Below are 15504 nucleotides of genomic sequence, written 5' to 3' on the forward strand. Positions count from 1 at the left end.
ACTAAACGTTGTCCAAACTGTGGTTAGACTACTTGAAAACATGTAGAGTGTTTCAACAGACAGTTAATAAATTCAAGGTTTAAATAACAGTAAAGCAAATACATTTTTTCCCCCATAATTGTACAACAGTGTTTCAGACTCCACAATAAATTAAGTTAAGTTAAGTTATGAAACTACAGAGTGGAAGTCTAGAGTAACATCATGATAATGGTGATGGTCTTGCATATCATTTAAAAAAACATTAAATGGGCACTTTGAGAATTGCTCAGAAAAGCATTTAATGTTTGCCTCTATAAATATGTAGTGAGTATTATCAAATTAATCTTTTCCACACATTTGACTAAAAGTGGGTTGGTGTTTTAGTCAAGGCCTGGTCGGTAAAGCCAAGTATCAGAGCTCTCCACAGTGCTCTTAATATCAGTATTAGGAACAACATGAACTGTTAAGACTAACTTTATGATGTAGAATTAGAGACTAAAGCCTTTGGTGTATACTGTAGACCGTGTTATGGTAGAATGAATAGCTCACAAACGCAAAGCCCATACTGAGGACAGGACAACACACAGGAGGCTTCAGCTTTGACTGGTGAAAGGACAGGAAATGAAGTATTGAAGTATAGCTTTCAGATATGATATGGCTCTATTTTGTATATGTCAATGTAAGCGTCTTCCTGCATTTTCAATGGAACTCTTCAGTTGATAGAGATGATTTGCCTCAGAGAGCAGACCAAATATTGTGTCCAACGGCCCAAAGTCTCAGTGTGTCACCGTCGTTAGAAAAGTGACACCGTCTTCTTCAGGTCGTTGCGTTTCCACAACGACAGACGATCAAACTCTGTGATGGGCATTCCAAACAGCTCCTCGAACTCTTCTGGAGACAGGTGCCTCTGTGAGGGGAGGAAGCAGAGCAGCCAATCTATCAGTCTTTTCACAAAGAGATTTAGATGCCTATATCACAAATGCACTTTCCTCATGTAAGTAAAATTATATAATGATGATGACGACACAATTTCATCCTCCATGAATAAAACAACTGTATGTAAACACATTTTACCTCCAGTCTAGTTCGGTCCACACCTGGCGGGAGCTTGGTGCGCCCTCTATGGGTCACAATGAGCATCTCATATGGGTAGATCTGAGGACAAGTCAGCACAGCTATCAAGTGTCAACATGCTAGTTTCATCATAAAATCAGAAAACTCCACGAGAGGCGTTCAACCCTGTTATGGCCGGACACTGTCCAGCATGACTCACTGCAGAGTGACAGGAAAGAGCTCATACCAGTGAAGTAGATTAAGGGATGAATGTTCCAAACTACAGCAGGGGGAACAGCATTTCCATGTTTTAAAAGCGGGCCTACTTGTAAACACTGACAGTCCCAGAGAAGAACAGCATGCTCAGCAAGTTTCAAAAATGGGGTTGCATGATCAGGGAGACACAACCTCCAAAGTCTTCTTTTGCCCCCACCACAAAATATCTAGGCTGTGCCTTTCTTATTTCCACTTTCCCCTCTCAGTTCCAATTGCATCAAATACAGAGCTGCAGAGGGCGGTGGAATGTTGATGGCCATATGGTGGTTATTCAGTTAGCTTATAGCTGATGTTAGCTTGTCAGTTGGCTTATAGCTGGTTCCTTGGCAATGTTCCGAAAGCCCATTATTCCGACAACCCGCTGTTCCGAAATTGTGAGCACAGCAACGTGAACCACTATAGCCCACATGCACATCCCAATGAATTAAACACAATCATAAACATATAAATGCATTTATTTCACCAGCACAAACTTTAATTCAGAATATTATTATACACAAATGGCATTTGCATCGCGATGATAATGACAGCATGCATGCTTTGTCAGTGCTTGTTATGCGACAATCTGCCGGTGATTTCCTTCGCACAAATGGTACCCCATATTCAAAACCAGAGTAGGCTAAATTAACAAATATTGCCTAGGAAAAGTGATATGTTTGATAGCCCGGTGACCGTCTCCGCTGCGCAAATTAAATGCTGTGTGTGTTTTGTGCCACTTAAAATATTTCTAAATTATGCCAGGGGGACTATTTTTCGGAATATTGAGATTTCGGAATATTGGGCTTTCAGAACACTGGGCCGTCCCCTTATAGCTAGTGATGTCAGCTTTTGAGGCACAGTGAAAACTTTGGAGGTGCTCAGTACATGAGGCATATACACAGTGTATATGTTTGAGACAACCTAGACCCCTCACCTTCTGTTCCAGAATACTAGGCAGTGAGTTTCCTCTGTCCATTCTCCCTCTTTGTGTATCTCCATTCTAAAAAGATACCACAAAGTCCCAGACATTCCCTCAAACAGAAGAAACTGGCAGAAACAGTAATTCTCCCCCCCCCCCCCCCCCCCCCCAATGACTTCTGCGGTGCAGGTTTTGGCAATGCAAAATAAATGAAAACATACAAAGCAATTTCCTCCAGTATAGCAAAGCATCAGAGCACATTAGTTCTGATGGTAAAATGGGAACATTCTTTAATGAACATGGCCAATCACTGCCAGATAGGACCCAGTTCCATTATGTCACTGAGATAAAGGCAAGAAATCCAACCAGGCAAATACACTGCCCGATAGTAAAGTTCAACTTCATTTTAGCAGCATAATTGCTCAGTTTGGATTTTAGCTGAAGTAAAAAGTAAAATGAGTGTTAATGTGAAACCATTATGGCTACTAAGGGAAGCAACATCCAGTTAGACTGAGTGTTATAACAGTGCACATGCAGCCAGGTCCAAACCATATAGACACACACCAATGAAACAAGCTTACCTGTTGTCCTGCAAAACACCAAAAGAGAGACATGAAGAGTGTAAAATGTGGGAGAGATTATTACTTCACACAGAGAAAACTTCCCCCAAAGAAAAGACAGAAGATGACTCAAATAAAAGGGCATGGACGAGATTCATTCTATTAATGAGCACATAATGTACACATTGTATAATATAAAAATGTATATTATATATTGATTTACATACAGTATGAGTATATTTGCAAATCGCTAGGCACTTGTTGCTAACTTCACCTATAGAGTGACAATTTTAGCCAAATCAATGGGACTTATGAGAGTGCAATATAAATACCTACTAGCTATTGAATTTAAAGTCAGAGAGAGTTTCATCTACAAATAGCCAAAAGCTACCAAACTTGCCTGGCAAACACCAATAACTATATTCTGATGATATATTTGGCGATATAGTTGTGTAAAAGATGTTTGTACATTTTTGCAGGGTTTTTGACTCACATCACAACACAAGTGAGGGCAGCTAGTGGGGTTAATACATGTGTGTATCGGTCGTTATCATGAGCATATGGCATCAAAACTAGTCATCTACAAAAATAACCTTCATAATGTCCCTTTAATGTGAACCTATCATGAGCATCCTTTGTATGCCCTAATATGTATGATTGTAAAGGGCATGGCACTAGTATTAAGTCCATATTCATTTATTGCTAATTTCACAGGAGATGTTTCCATAAAGTACAGCACTGACAAACAAAAGCAATACTTAAAATCAATTTAAACAGAAGAACCTGCTATATGAAAAAATATGCTGTAATGAATAAAATGTGCTATACATCACAAGGATGAAAAACAATGCCAACTATAGTCAAGCTATGATTGGTCTCTACAAATCAAAACAAGTAGGCACCAATGCACTTATTTGTTAACTTCTGGATTTGTAAGAAAATATGCACAAAATGTCCAATTATGAGAACATCAAGCATAATGCATTTATTACACTTGTAGGTCCTAGTTCTAGGAATATATTTTGCCTATTCTGTTTTGTACTCAATTAGTAAATCACAATGCATAAGTTTTTTCTTTAGCTGTTGATATCAGGTATGTTAAACAGGGTCTTAGTTTGAAATGGCCACAGAGCATACAAGTATGAATCAGAGGAACATCTGACAATTAACAAAACTTTTAAATGGAATAATCCTTCATATTAAAATCATTCCAACATGTTGCGTACCTGGCCTCGCCTGGTCCCCCTCTGTAGAAGGAAAGTCTGCAGACTGCAGCTGAGAAAAAACACATCTGCAGCTGACCTTGACTGTGTAGGAATGCATTTGCAAAAATGTTCTTCAGTGGACCTACTAAAAACTTCTAATGTTTTCTATTCTACATCTAATATTTAATTCACAAGTACCACAAAAGGAGACAAAACTTAACGTAATTGAGTACCAGCAAAGACCACCCAATTAAGCCACCCAATCTTACCCTGGTGAGGCCTGATCGACTGCAGGCAGGTAATGAGGTGGATTTGGAGGTGTTTGAGGAGGATCCTGAGAGGAAAACAGATGCTATCAATCATTCATACACAAAATGTATATGCTTTGTAGGATGGGCATCTTGGTACATGAACACACCCAGTCTCTGTATGAAGCACATGCTATTTATGTTTAGTTCTAATGTATTTCAGACAGGAAACTCTCAGAATTAGTAAATAAGATTTTATTAATGTAAGTACAAGGTAGTATGTTTGGTCATGGCGCCCTAGATCTGCTCAAGCTGCTGCTGCAAGTTAAAGCTGCAAAACTGCAACTGAAGCTGCATAAAATACAATTTACACTGTAAATTGCTGCCACAATAAATAAGACAAGCAGGAATTAACGAAAATCCGCCTTTAACTATAAGCAGATCTAGACAGGTGGAGCTGGGGAGGAGGAGGGAGCAAATAAGCGGGGTCTTAGCTCAAGAGCTGGGTGAATCTGGCCTGGAGACCGGAGGATTTAAACTAGCGCAGGCGTTTGGGAGCAAAGGTGATTGGATAGGTTGCGTTGTCACTAATTAGGGGCGTCACTCCGATTTCCTGTATGAACTTGGTCATTTATTTGGGAGTCAATTACCAAGAATCCTGAGACACACGCACATACATACAGTATACACACACATACAAAGCACATAGAAAGGATACAGGGAAAATACACACAGCAAACACATCTCATAAAGCACTCACCTAAGTGCATGTGTGTCCTGTCTGGAAGTGAGCAAGTTTTCCTGCGGAACTCTGATTTCTCCATCTCCTCCTTCAGAATCAATTTGCCCAAGTTGGACTGGATCTGGAAAACAAACAACCCTTTGATTACAAGAGTCCATTAGAGTACTTCGGCTCAGACGGCCAGACACACCCGCCCGCATGGTGAAACAGGCCGTTTGACCCCCCCAAAAAACATCCTGCGCAGTGCCACTCACTGGTGTAGCAGAAACCCCACTCAGCACAGAGGCTCCTGCGAGACCATTGGTAGAACCCCATTCAGAGCTGTCTGCCGCCAGGGAAACCAGACGTTCCGCCCTGCACTGTGATTGATGGGGCACACAGTGTCCCTGCAGCACAGCACAGCGCGCCTCTCTTACCTTGTTAAGCTCCTGTTCTTGTAGCTGCTTGGCGTCCTCCGTCAGGTCCTCGTATTCATCGTCCTCCCCCAGTCTCCCCTCCTCCACTGCTTTCCTCCTCCATTCAATCTCTGAGGGGATAAATAACAGATGATTAAACCATGCTGTCACTGGTATGAGGATATTCACTCCGCTCTGACCAGTGGATGCTGGACTAGTTTCCAGTGTAATCTTCTGTCTAAGCATGAGGAAACGGTACCACATGAACTATATCAAAAGGGTAAGATGTACTCAAGAACAGATGATTGAGTTTAACCATAGATATGAAAGCAGGTTGTACGTACCCATGGTAGCCAATGAGGGTGGACAAGGCCAGTATTCGGTTTCAATCTTGGAGAGCACATTGGGATCAGGAGGCTGGGCTGCTGGGAACTTGGAGGACTTGATTATGTTGTCCCCTGTGTTTTTATTTTGTGGTGATGAAGAGTCTAAAGACAGAAAACAGTAGAGTCAAAGACAGAACAATATACAGTCACAATAATTATGAAAAGCATGAAAATTATGAAAGCATTTTGTATAAACAAATAAATAACATAACACTCCAGGTGTGCCTCTTATTTTCAAAGTATGTTTGGAACTTACCATGTTTATAAATAGGAGGCTTTTTATAAATGTTGGATCCATTATCTGAAAAAAAACAAGCAAACATCAAAACAAATCAACATGCATTAACCACAGCAACCACAACATTCAAATATAACACAGGGAAACTGATGATTTAGTTGAAAATCACCCCCATGCTGTTTGAAAGCACTGTTCTAAAGGAACCATTGTTATTGTTTGCTTGTAAGCAATTCAGAGTTTTACAAATGACTTTAAATATGTTCATGGCCTGAAGTCTCCTCCAATGACAATAATAGAAACTAATGTTCAAGCTTCCACATGCCCCAATAAAAGTTCTTACAAAATGTCATTATGCAGACATTTTCTGCAATTCTTAGGGCCTGATTTACTAACAGGATTGCACCCATCCGAAACGTGGGTGGTAACGTAGGCGTGAAGCGCTATTTAATGGGAGGAGTGCGTCTAATGATGTATTGCGTCGTATTTACTAAACTGCCTGGTGAGCGCACATCTCTGATTTGCAGGCTAATTCTCTGCCTCATAAAAGCACGTCTTAACCAGGAAGCGCATTTCCACTGAGTCTGAAAACGTTGATATGGCAGCAGCAAGGCAACGACAGAGACAGAGACAGCGAACAGAAATATTTTTTTCAACTCGTATAATTCATATATTCATATAGATGAAATTAAACTTTCCGAACGTAATTGGAGAAATTGATCGCACCCACATGCAAACAGTCCCACCTTCAATCCACGAACACATTTACCGAAACAGAAAGCACACATATTCAATGAATGTCCAGGTCATATGTGATGCCAACATGACCATGACTTACTTGGTAGTGGTCTGTCCATGACAGTTTTATCTTCCGGAATAGTGCCATCTATCCATGATTGAGCAACGGTGATTTTGGCTACTTGGTAAATGTATTTGTTTCAGTGGGGATATATTGTAGTGAACCCATGTCCCTTGTAGAACGTATTAATCTTGCCATGTACACATCTATATTGTTATAATAGACAGTTTATGCATTGATGCCGCCAATAGCATATTATTTATAATCGTGTTCTTTTAAACATCTCGCTGTAGGTGATTAGGGATGGGAACCGAGAACCGGGTCTTGTTTAGAACCGGTTCCCAATGAGCCGAATCTTTGGAATCGTTAGCCAAATTCATAACCGGGTCTGTTAACGGGTCTATGTGCCGTTTGCGCATGCGCGAACTCTTAATAATAATCAGACCGCAGCAGAAATGGCAACTCGACAGAAGCGATCTAAAGTGTGGCTTTATTTCACCCGAACGGATGCAAACACGGTCCCTTGTAAACTCTGTAAAAAATGTATTTCCTCAAAGGGAGGAAGTACATCTACCATGAATAAGCACTTGAGCACACATGGTATAAAATTACAAGAATGTCATGTTTTCGATGCCAGCAGCAGCTCAACTAACGTCGGCGCTTCATCCCTAACTTGCCAAGGTAAACTCCTCAAAATGTTTTATCATAAGTCATAACGGTGTTACTCGTGTATTATCAGCAAACGTTTGCGTTTTCGTGTTAACCATAACTAAACTTAGCATTGAATTGCTTAACAGAATGGGCGATGTTGGACATTGTCATATATTATATACAACTTACATAACTAGGCTAGCTTAACTGTAGAATCTTCTATTTTCAGCCGTTGGCTAGAGGCAGGGGCAGTGCTTGCCTCCCCTCTGTTGGTTCTAGGTTAGGCTGTACAAAAGACTCCGTTAATAATAACGCGTGCAGCTCCCTCAGTTTGACAGTTCGATATTGATAAGTTTCTCGTAGCCAATTCAGTGGCAGCAATAGCTAAGTGTTAAATATACTGAGCAGTGACGTGCGGTGAAGTCAGTACGAGGGTAGGCACTGAGTTATGAAAGCCAGATTACTTTATTTATTGTTTAGGCTAATAGGCTACGTCACAACAGTAGGTACAAGTGCGGCACACAGGCACGGTCGATCGATGTATAAAAAAAAAATCCAATCACGATAACATATCGTACTCTCAGTCTCGCACACGCATGCACACACCAGTTAATGTCCATCATCAGAATGCAAACATCTTTATCCGCACAGCGGCCAATTATGTATGTCAGTCAGCAGCAATGAGAACACACACTGCTCAATTGAATATGAAAGCAAATGGCTTGCAGTCGGCATTAATTCAACCCCACACTTATCATTTCAAAATTAAGCTCAAAATAGTTTCTAACTCACCTGACTAGCACAGCCACAATGCCAATCTTTTTTGTCATACCAGTCCGTTTGAAACGACAATTTTTGGTCCCTTTTTCTGCAGAATTTCATTTAGTGTTGGAATAGGCCTCCCTCTTGCTAGTTACTACTTTTTTCTATTAAAGTCGAGTTTGGAGAAATGTCTAAGTTCCACAATATCGGTAGATACCGCTGTTGTCATTTTTACTTTGATTTTCGCGGGGATTACGCTTAGCTGGTGTAATGACGTCAGCTGCGCAAATGTCCAGTAATATCTCAATTTTAATTGGTCCATGTTTGATACGTAACGTAGATGATTACTGGCATAACATATTTACGTGCAAAGGCACAGTAGAGTTGTGCCTCCTTTCGACGTACATATTAAAGAATACAGAATCTAAGTGCGCATGCGCGACATGAGTTTTTCGCTGCCGTTCAAAATGAATGGACAGTAAAGGCACTGCTTATTCTACCGTTTTTTTGTATTTGTTTATGCGTAACTGATACAATTGTCATCGTAACGTCTAAACAATTGGAATAACGTATGTATTGCATATATAAATCACAAGAATACTCGGTACAAATACAAATACAAGTTTATTAAATAAAATTATTTAATAAACATTTTTACGTTTGAATTTTGTCAGGGTAGGCAGTGCCTACCTTGCCTACCCTGACTGCACGTCACTGATACTGAGTGCCTAGTTTGTACATGATACAAGTAAGTATGTTTCAGTACGTTATTGTGTTTGTAGTGGACTCTACATTGCTATTAGAAGCGTTAAGCATAATAGTTCGCTATTAGCAATACAACCAAGCAACCTACAAGAAAATATACAGTCAAGCTGGACACACAATTAGCCCTGAGCGATCGTGTATCCTCCCAGAGAAGGCAGACATGCACATTTTTCTGCACAAAAATTGTAAATAGTCTTTGCCACTGCTAGTTAATTTTTTTTGGCAGCTCAGTTAATAATATACCCTTTTACAAAAGGAAGGAGCATTGTTATTTTTATGAACGTTTATATTAAACAGAACACATTTTATTTAAGTTATGTACGTTTTATTTAAATGTGTATGTAAACATTCTAAAAATGTATATAAAAGAACATTAATGTAAAAAACCCGTTTGTGCTCTTTTTTCACCCCTTACCCAATTATAAGAATCGTTTAGAGAATCGATAAGGAATCGGTTCGATAAGCAGGAATCGATAAGGAACCGGAATCGTTAAAATCTTATCGGTTCTCATCCCTATAGGTGATGGCGGGCAAAACAACAATATAACCCATTGAATCAGGTTCAGTGATTGAGCGAACGTGAACCAATATATCTATCACCCTATCTATTCGCTGAACCTTAGTTTTTTCTTTCTCGAATCTCCATGGTGGCAGTAACTTGCTGGCAAGTTCTCCAGTCTTTTAACGGTGCGCTAAATAATGATTGCCCAGCGCGTATCTGGCTTGATAAATATCACGGAAAATGCGGGGAAACAGAGTGCGTTAATGTCCGCCTGGCAAAGGCGCAGATTAAGATGCGTTCGCAAATCAATGTTAGTAAATCAGGGTCTTTAAAGGGTGGAGTAAGCACAGTTTGCCCAGCGCAGATCTGGCTTGATAAATACCACGGAAAATGCACAAAAACACTGTGCGTTAATTTGCGAACGCAGAATAAGCAGCGCTCGCATATTAGTAAATCAGGCCCTTAGTCTCCAACTTATTTTGATAGGATAACATCCTGTCGCCACTTGTGTGATATCAAACCATTGATATCCTCAACTTGGGCTTCGGCTCAAGATAGCAATTCCAAGTGATATATTTCTGTAAAATAACTTTTAGTGGCTTTTAGACGCTTCAAACATATTACTTAATTTCCCTCTACTGTGAAGAGTCCTTGATCTTAGCACATTAGCATGTATCCCATTCTAGATGATATTCAAAATGTATTGGTCTGTATAAGGTCTTTTATTTTAAAAAAGACTTAAAAAAAATAGATAGACGAGTGTGAGTCATTGTGTGTTCGACAGTAAGGTGTTCTGCGGGGTAGTAACTGACCTGGCCTGTGAAAGTGTTGCATGCTTCCGCGCGAGGAAGTGCTTATTTTACGGAGCTGTGTGGTGGAGCCCATGTTGGAGCCTCCGGGAGAGCCCTGCTCTGGCCATTCCTTAGGCTCCTTGCAGAACAGCTAGGGAGAGAGGGGAATGGAGAAAGGGAACAGGCTGTGGATTCATCTAGAAGCCTTAGTTTCATCACACAATTCTTCTTGTGCATTATCCACTAGTCTTTTTTTCTTGAAATTTCTACTTGTCTCAATTATCCCTTTAACTTACTCAATTAATTATCACTGTCACCTACTTTTTGTAAGTCACAGTCACTTTATGTGTTTCTTTCGATCAATGTAGTATTTTCTGCAGGAGAAAGCTACATGTTTCAGATTTTGCTCTGATATCTGCTCTGAGAATGTGCTTTACTTCAATAAGTAGCAGTGGCAATACCCCTGCTGACTAATGCTCCTCTCTGCAAGGAGATGCAATTATCACTAGTGATTTATAAGGCCGGAGCAGCTGCTATGGATGTGCAGGAAATAACACTTCATAGCTCAGATCAAATTACAGGTTCTGCCATTAGCTGAATCTTTTAATAACACATTCCTTCACGATGTATTCAAATAAATCTTCACATCGTAGGAATGCAAATGAGCTGCGGAGATGTGGTGTTTTTCTCATTTCAAATGGACCACATGACCATTAAAACAAAGGAGCGATGCCTTACCTCAGGAGAAGGAGGCGGAGAGATGGAGTGTGGTGACATCGACCTCTGAAAGCAGGAAAGAGTCCCATGAAACTTTCAGCAGTCATTGTGTGAAATGATGAAACAGCAAACCAAAGCAAACAAACACACTTTGGTCGTCACACAATTGCACATCCTGTGCTCTAAGAAAAGCAGCACACCCAGGATTCTAATTATATGTCGGTGTTTTAATACAAGAACCATAAACAATAAACAGGTCTCTAAACAGCATTATTTCAATTAAATACTTGAGAGGACGGCAGGAGTTATAAGGACACTGACCTCACGGCTTGTGCAGCGGCTTGATCTGCCAAGGGACGAAATGTTAAAATGGGGTTCGTACACCATTAGGTCTGGCCTCTCCACCTCCAGAATGGCTTTGTCTCTGGGAATGGCTGCCAGATCCATGTAACCAATGACCTGATTGTCCATTCGTGCCTACATGCAAATCAAATTAAAAAAGGAGGCCCACCAATATGATTTTAAGAGCAGATATAGGTAAAATGACTACCATGAAGACTGATAACTGTTACTAAAACTATTACTGAGGCTGTAATCATAATGAAAGCTCTGATTTCAAAATGTACAGAAACACAAAGTCCAACAAATCTTTGAATGGGCATATTTCAATATTTGAGACACAAGTAATGCAAAAAATATATAATAATAATTAAAGGCACCCTTACAACCTACCTACAGCCTAACTAGATTCGAATGTTTTAAGGGCATTTTCATTACATTTTCTAGTTCAAATATTTTCACTAGAGCTTTCAGTGCCAGATAAAATAATGTTACAATTCAGCACAAAAGAAACAGCCTGCCAAAAAAAAGCCCAAGGCAACGGAGAAACGATCAGAAGCTCTCAACTCTCCCAAAGCAACGGAGTGTCAGAATCTTTACACATCATTGTCTACATTTCTGCCAGTTCCAACTTTGTGGGGGCAACATATTTGTTGAGACTGCAAAAGGCATCCTTCCTAATATATCTGCTGATTCCTTTTACATGAAAGAAAGAAATATTAATAGTGCAAATGATCGGCCAGATAGATGACTTGACGACTCCTACATAGACACGTTGAACAGAGAGACTTTTAATTGGGTGTTTGAAACGGGTAAAAGAAGCTACAAAGAGACTTAAGTTCAAAACTGGTTTTTGAAATAGCAAGAGACTTCCTGAGAATTGGTGTGGTGAATGCATGTCTCCTGTCAGATAACAGAGACGATATGCTATCATGTACGCAGGCTAACAAGCAGACTCTGAGAAGGCAAAGAGGCCCTTATTGGGGGAGTGTTTAACCTGGGTCTCTATTTCACATAACGAATGAGATTAAGGATTTTCAGGCATGGTTGTGAACACACATTTAGAATAAATGCTGATCTTACCACAATGGATGTGGCTGGTGATCCAGGGGCACTAGGACCTCGCGAAGAGGACACACTGCACGGAGCAGTAGCCGTCTGGAAATAAGATAGATGGGGTCAAAAGGTGAAAGTTCAATCAACACAGCCACTAAATCTGAATGAAATCTCTTAAATGAGATTTAAGATACATATGTAATCAATCACTGAAAATGTATGGAGTAATAAGAGGGAAAGATTATTAACCTTTTGCATGACGGAAAAACAGCTTGCAATCATTCACCTTGTTGATGACACAGATGTTACTATAATAAAATCTTAGAAAGGGAAGAAGTTAGTCACTTTGGTACATTCCTCGAATCATCCATAACATTTTAAAACAGTAAGTAGCCTGAAAAAGTCTATACCTTGCTCAAAATCTTTAGTTTATGTCTCAAAAGTAAATATGTCAGAATAAAAAGTCTTTATGTTATTGTTTATGAACAATACAGTGAAAATGATTGGTCATTTTGTCAATGTATTAGTTAATCCTGGGTGTTTTTTTCCATCTCTTTGACAAACAATAACTGATCATTATAACTTTAGTCTCCACTTACATGAATACTATGTTTTAGAAGTTCAGTGTTATCCATGTCTCTCATTTCAACACAACACATTTCAAAGTGATTGTATCCTGTGAGAATGTAGTAGAAGGATGTAGAATAACCAGCTGGTCCTTACAGAAGGACTAAGGGTTCTCTAAGGACTGAGATCACTGGAGATGATTACCCGGAGGGTACATTCTGACCGGTGAGATTTTAGACATATTTCCTGCATTTGGACATATTGAATCAAGCCTTGCCATCAAAAATAAACCATCATAGTTCTAAAGACAAGTGATTTACAAAATTAGCACACGTTAAAAAAGAATTGTGTCACTGAGACTTTTGAAATATACGCTTGAAAAACAGTGATAAATGGTTTAACCATTTTGTATGTGTATGCCGTACACAATAAATAGTACATGCCTAGATGTTTTGGGGGATTTGACCATTCAACAGAGAAGCTGCTTTATACATTTTAATCAACATGACATATGCAATTGATAATGTAGGCAACTGCAGACAATAAGCAACAATAAGAAACTAATTTGCATGAATAAACCAAAGCATTTGCAGTTTGTTCAAAATTTCAAGTTCAAGTACAAGAATTTTGATTCTGATCTGACCATGTACCAAAGCAATTGCAAAAAACTGTAAAGTTAATGAACTGTTAAGTAAATGGAAGTGGCTCTCAAGGACCAAAGTCAAATGGGACAAAATCAATGGTCAATCAATGTGAATGGGAAGGGAAATAAGTGAGGTCATGTGATTTACTGAAATCCAATAATATTGACCTTTTAAAACACTTGCCTAATAAATAGGGCAGTCAAATTATATATGTCATAAAAGGTCTGTCTTAAGAATTATCAACTTAATTGGCAATTGTGTGATAGCATAAGAAGGCATTTTGTAGAGTTCAGGGGTGGCCAATGGCAGAGGCGACATAGAATGGTGTTGCTGAAAATTTTGTTTTTGGAAGTATGCTTTCTCACGACAACTGAAGGATTGTGTCTCCCATCTCCTCTGCTGCTGAGTTCTAACCAATCACAACAGCCATTGCACTCATTTTATGACCATTGACCAATGAACTGGTGTATATTGACCAGTATCAAATCTTGCCTAGGGCTGAAACACTGTCAGGGCCAGCACTGGTGGAATTATTTCCAATGTGATTCCAATCCACATCCGGTTCAGTGATTATGAGTCAATCCTGTGTAAACGGTGAAAGCCTGACACGCAGAAAGAGACTCCCGCCCTAATAGTCCAGGCAAAATAGCCCATTTTGGAGCCAAAAATAGAATTAATTGTAATTGTGATCATTTCTATGAGGTGTCCACAACAACATACAAAAAGTCCTAAGAAATGTGTGCTAATAATGCATGGCAAAAATACACCTCAAAAATGTAATTTTTTCCTTTACTCCTTTCAAAATAAAACTTTACACAATGAAAGTACCCATGAAAATTGTAATGTTTTGTATTTCAAGTTTCTTTGAAAATGAATTTTAATATGCAAATGAGCTATACACTAATCAAATATGTCCAAAATACACCCAATAGGCTTATTTTTTTCCTTTACTCCTACTACAATAAAACTTTACATAGTAAAAGTATACATAAAAAGTAACTTTTTTTGTATTAGAAGTTTCTTTTGAAATGAATTTGAATATGCACATGAGCGTCACACTTATTATGACCGCCGTGCGACAGGTTTAGTCTGAGTTTTTTTTCTGGTTATTTTTCTTTTTCTTCTTTTTTTTTCTGTTTGCCGATTTTCTGTCAACGATTTCTGGGACACTGAAACACCGAGGTGCACGAAATTTGGTGGGCATGTAGCCCCACTAGATGAGCGTGGAACCATTGATTTTCGTTTTGATCCGTTGCACCCCCGTCGGACTGTACCCGTTTTAAAGAGGGTGGGGCGATTCAGTTTTCTGTGAATAAGTCGAAAACCGTAGGACCACATTTTTTTTGTATGTTGGTCTTAAGAGGCCATGTCAACCATTCCACTACCACTTATTTCATGTATAGCGCCACCTAGTTACAAATGAAAAAGCAAAAATGGAGTGTTGTAAAACATTTTAATTGTAAGTTGACAAGGTCAGAACTGCACGAAATCGGAGGTGTGGGATCATTATGACACCTACAACGTTAAGTTTTGTGGATTTATATGATTATACACCAACTGGCCTGTAGGTGGCGCGACACAGTTTTCTTCGAATATCCCGAGAACCGTAGGGCCTTGGAGGGCCAAATTGTTCTTGTATGTTTGTGTCAAGGGGCTATGTCAACCCATACCATAACCAGTCATTACATGTATAGCGCCACCTAAGCAAAAATTAGGTGTTTTAATCGAATATATGTCAAAGTGCTCGTAAAATTACCAAGTTTGCCAGGGACATCAAGCCTGTAACCGTCCATCTTCGGTAGAGTCTTTGTCCATGGATGGAGCAAAATGGCTATGTAGCGCCCCCTAGAACATTGCAAAAAAACCTGCGCATTGGGGTTATTTTGGCGAAGCTTGACGGAATTCGGTACACGTCTTCATCATGCTTGGACTCA

The 15504-nt window shown here is 39.5% G+C and overlaps 1 protein-coding gene across 2 annotated transcripts; it reads right to left on the reverse strand.

Moving 5' to 3' along the window:
- Positions 1-772: 772 nt before the first annotated feature.
- On the reverse strand, positions 773-12641 carry dmtn (dematin actin binding protein; the record flags this gene model as incomplete). 2 transcript variants are annotated; one of them, XM_080847211.1, is made up of 14 exons in its annotated part: positions 773-886; positions 1054-1134; positions 2222-2287; positions 3982-4041; positions 4241-4305; positions 4980-5082; positions 5378-5487; positions 5701-5844; positions 5999-6043; positions 10269-10398; positions 10986-11030; positions 11286-11441; positions 12387-12461; positions 12609-12641. In XM_080847211.1, the coding sequence occupies 14 exons, from the start codon at positions 12639-12641 to the stop codon at positions 773-775; spliced, it is 1227 nt and encodes a 408-aa protein (XP_080703337.1). The 2 variants fall into 2 exon arrangements, with proteins under 2 accessions (XP_080703337.1, XP_080703338.1); XM_080847212.1 differs by having other exon boundaries at positions 3985-4041; positions 12609-12632.
- Between the last annotated feature and the right edge of the window lie 2863 nt (positions 12642-15504).

Source organism: Sprattus sprattus (genome assembly GCF_963457725.1).
Source record: "Sprattus sprattus genome assembly, chromosome: 11".
In the NCBI taxonomy this organism is placed as follows: domain Eukaryota; kingdom Metazoa; phylum Chordata; class Actinopteri; order Clupeiformes; family Clupeidae; genus Sprattus; species Sprattus sprattus.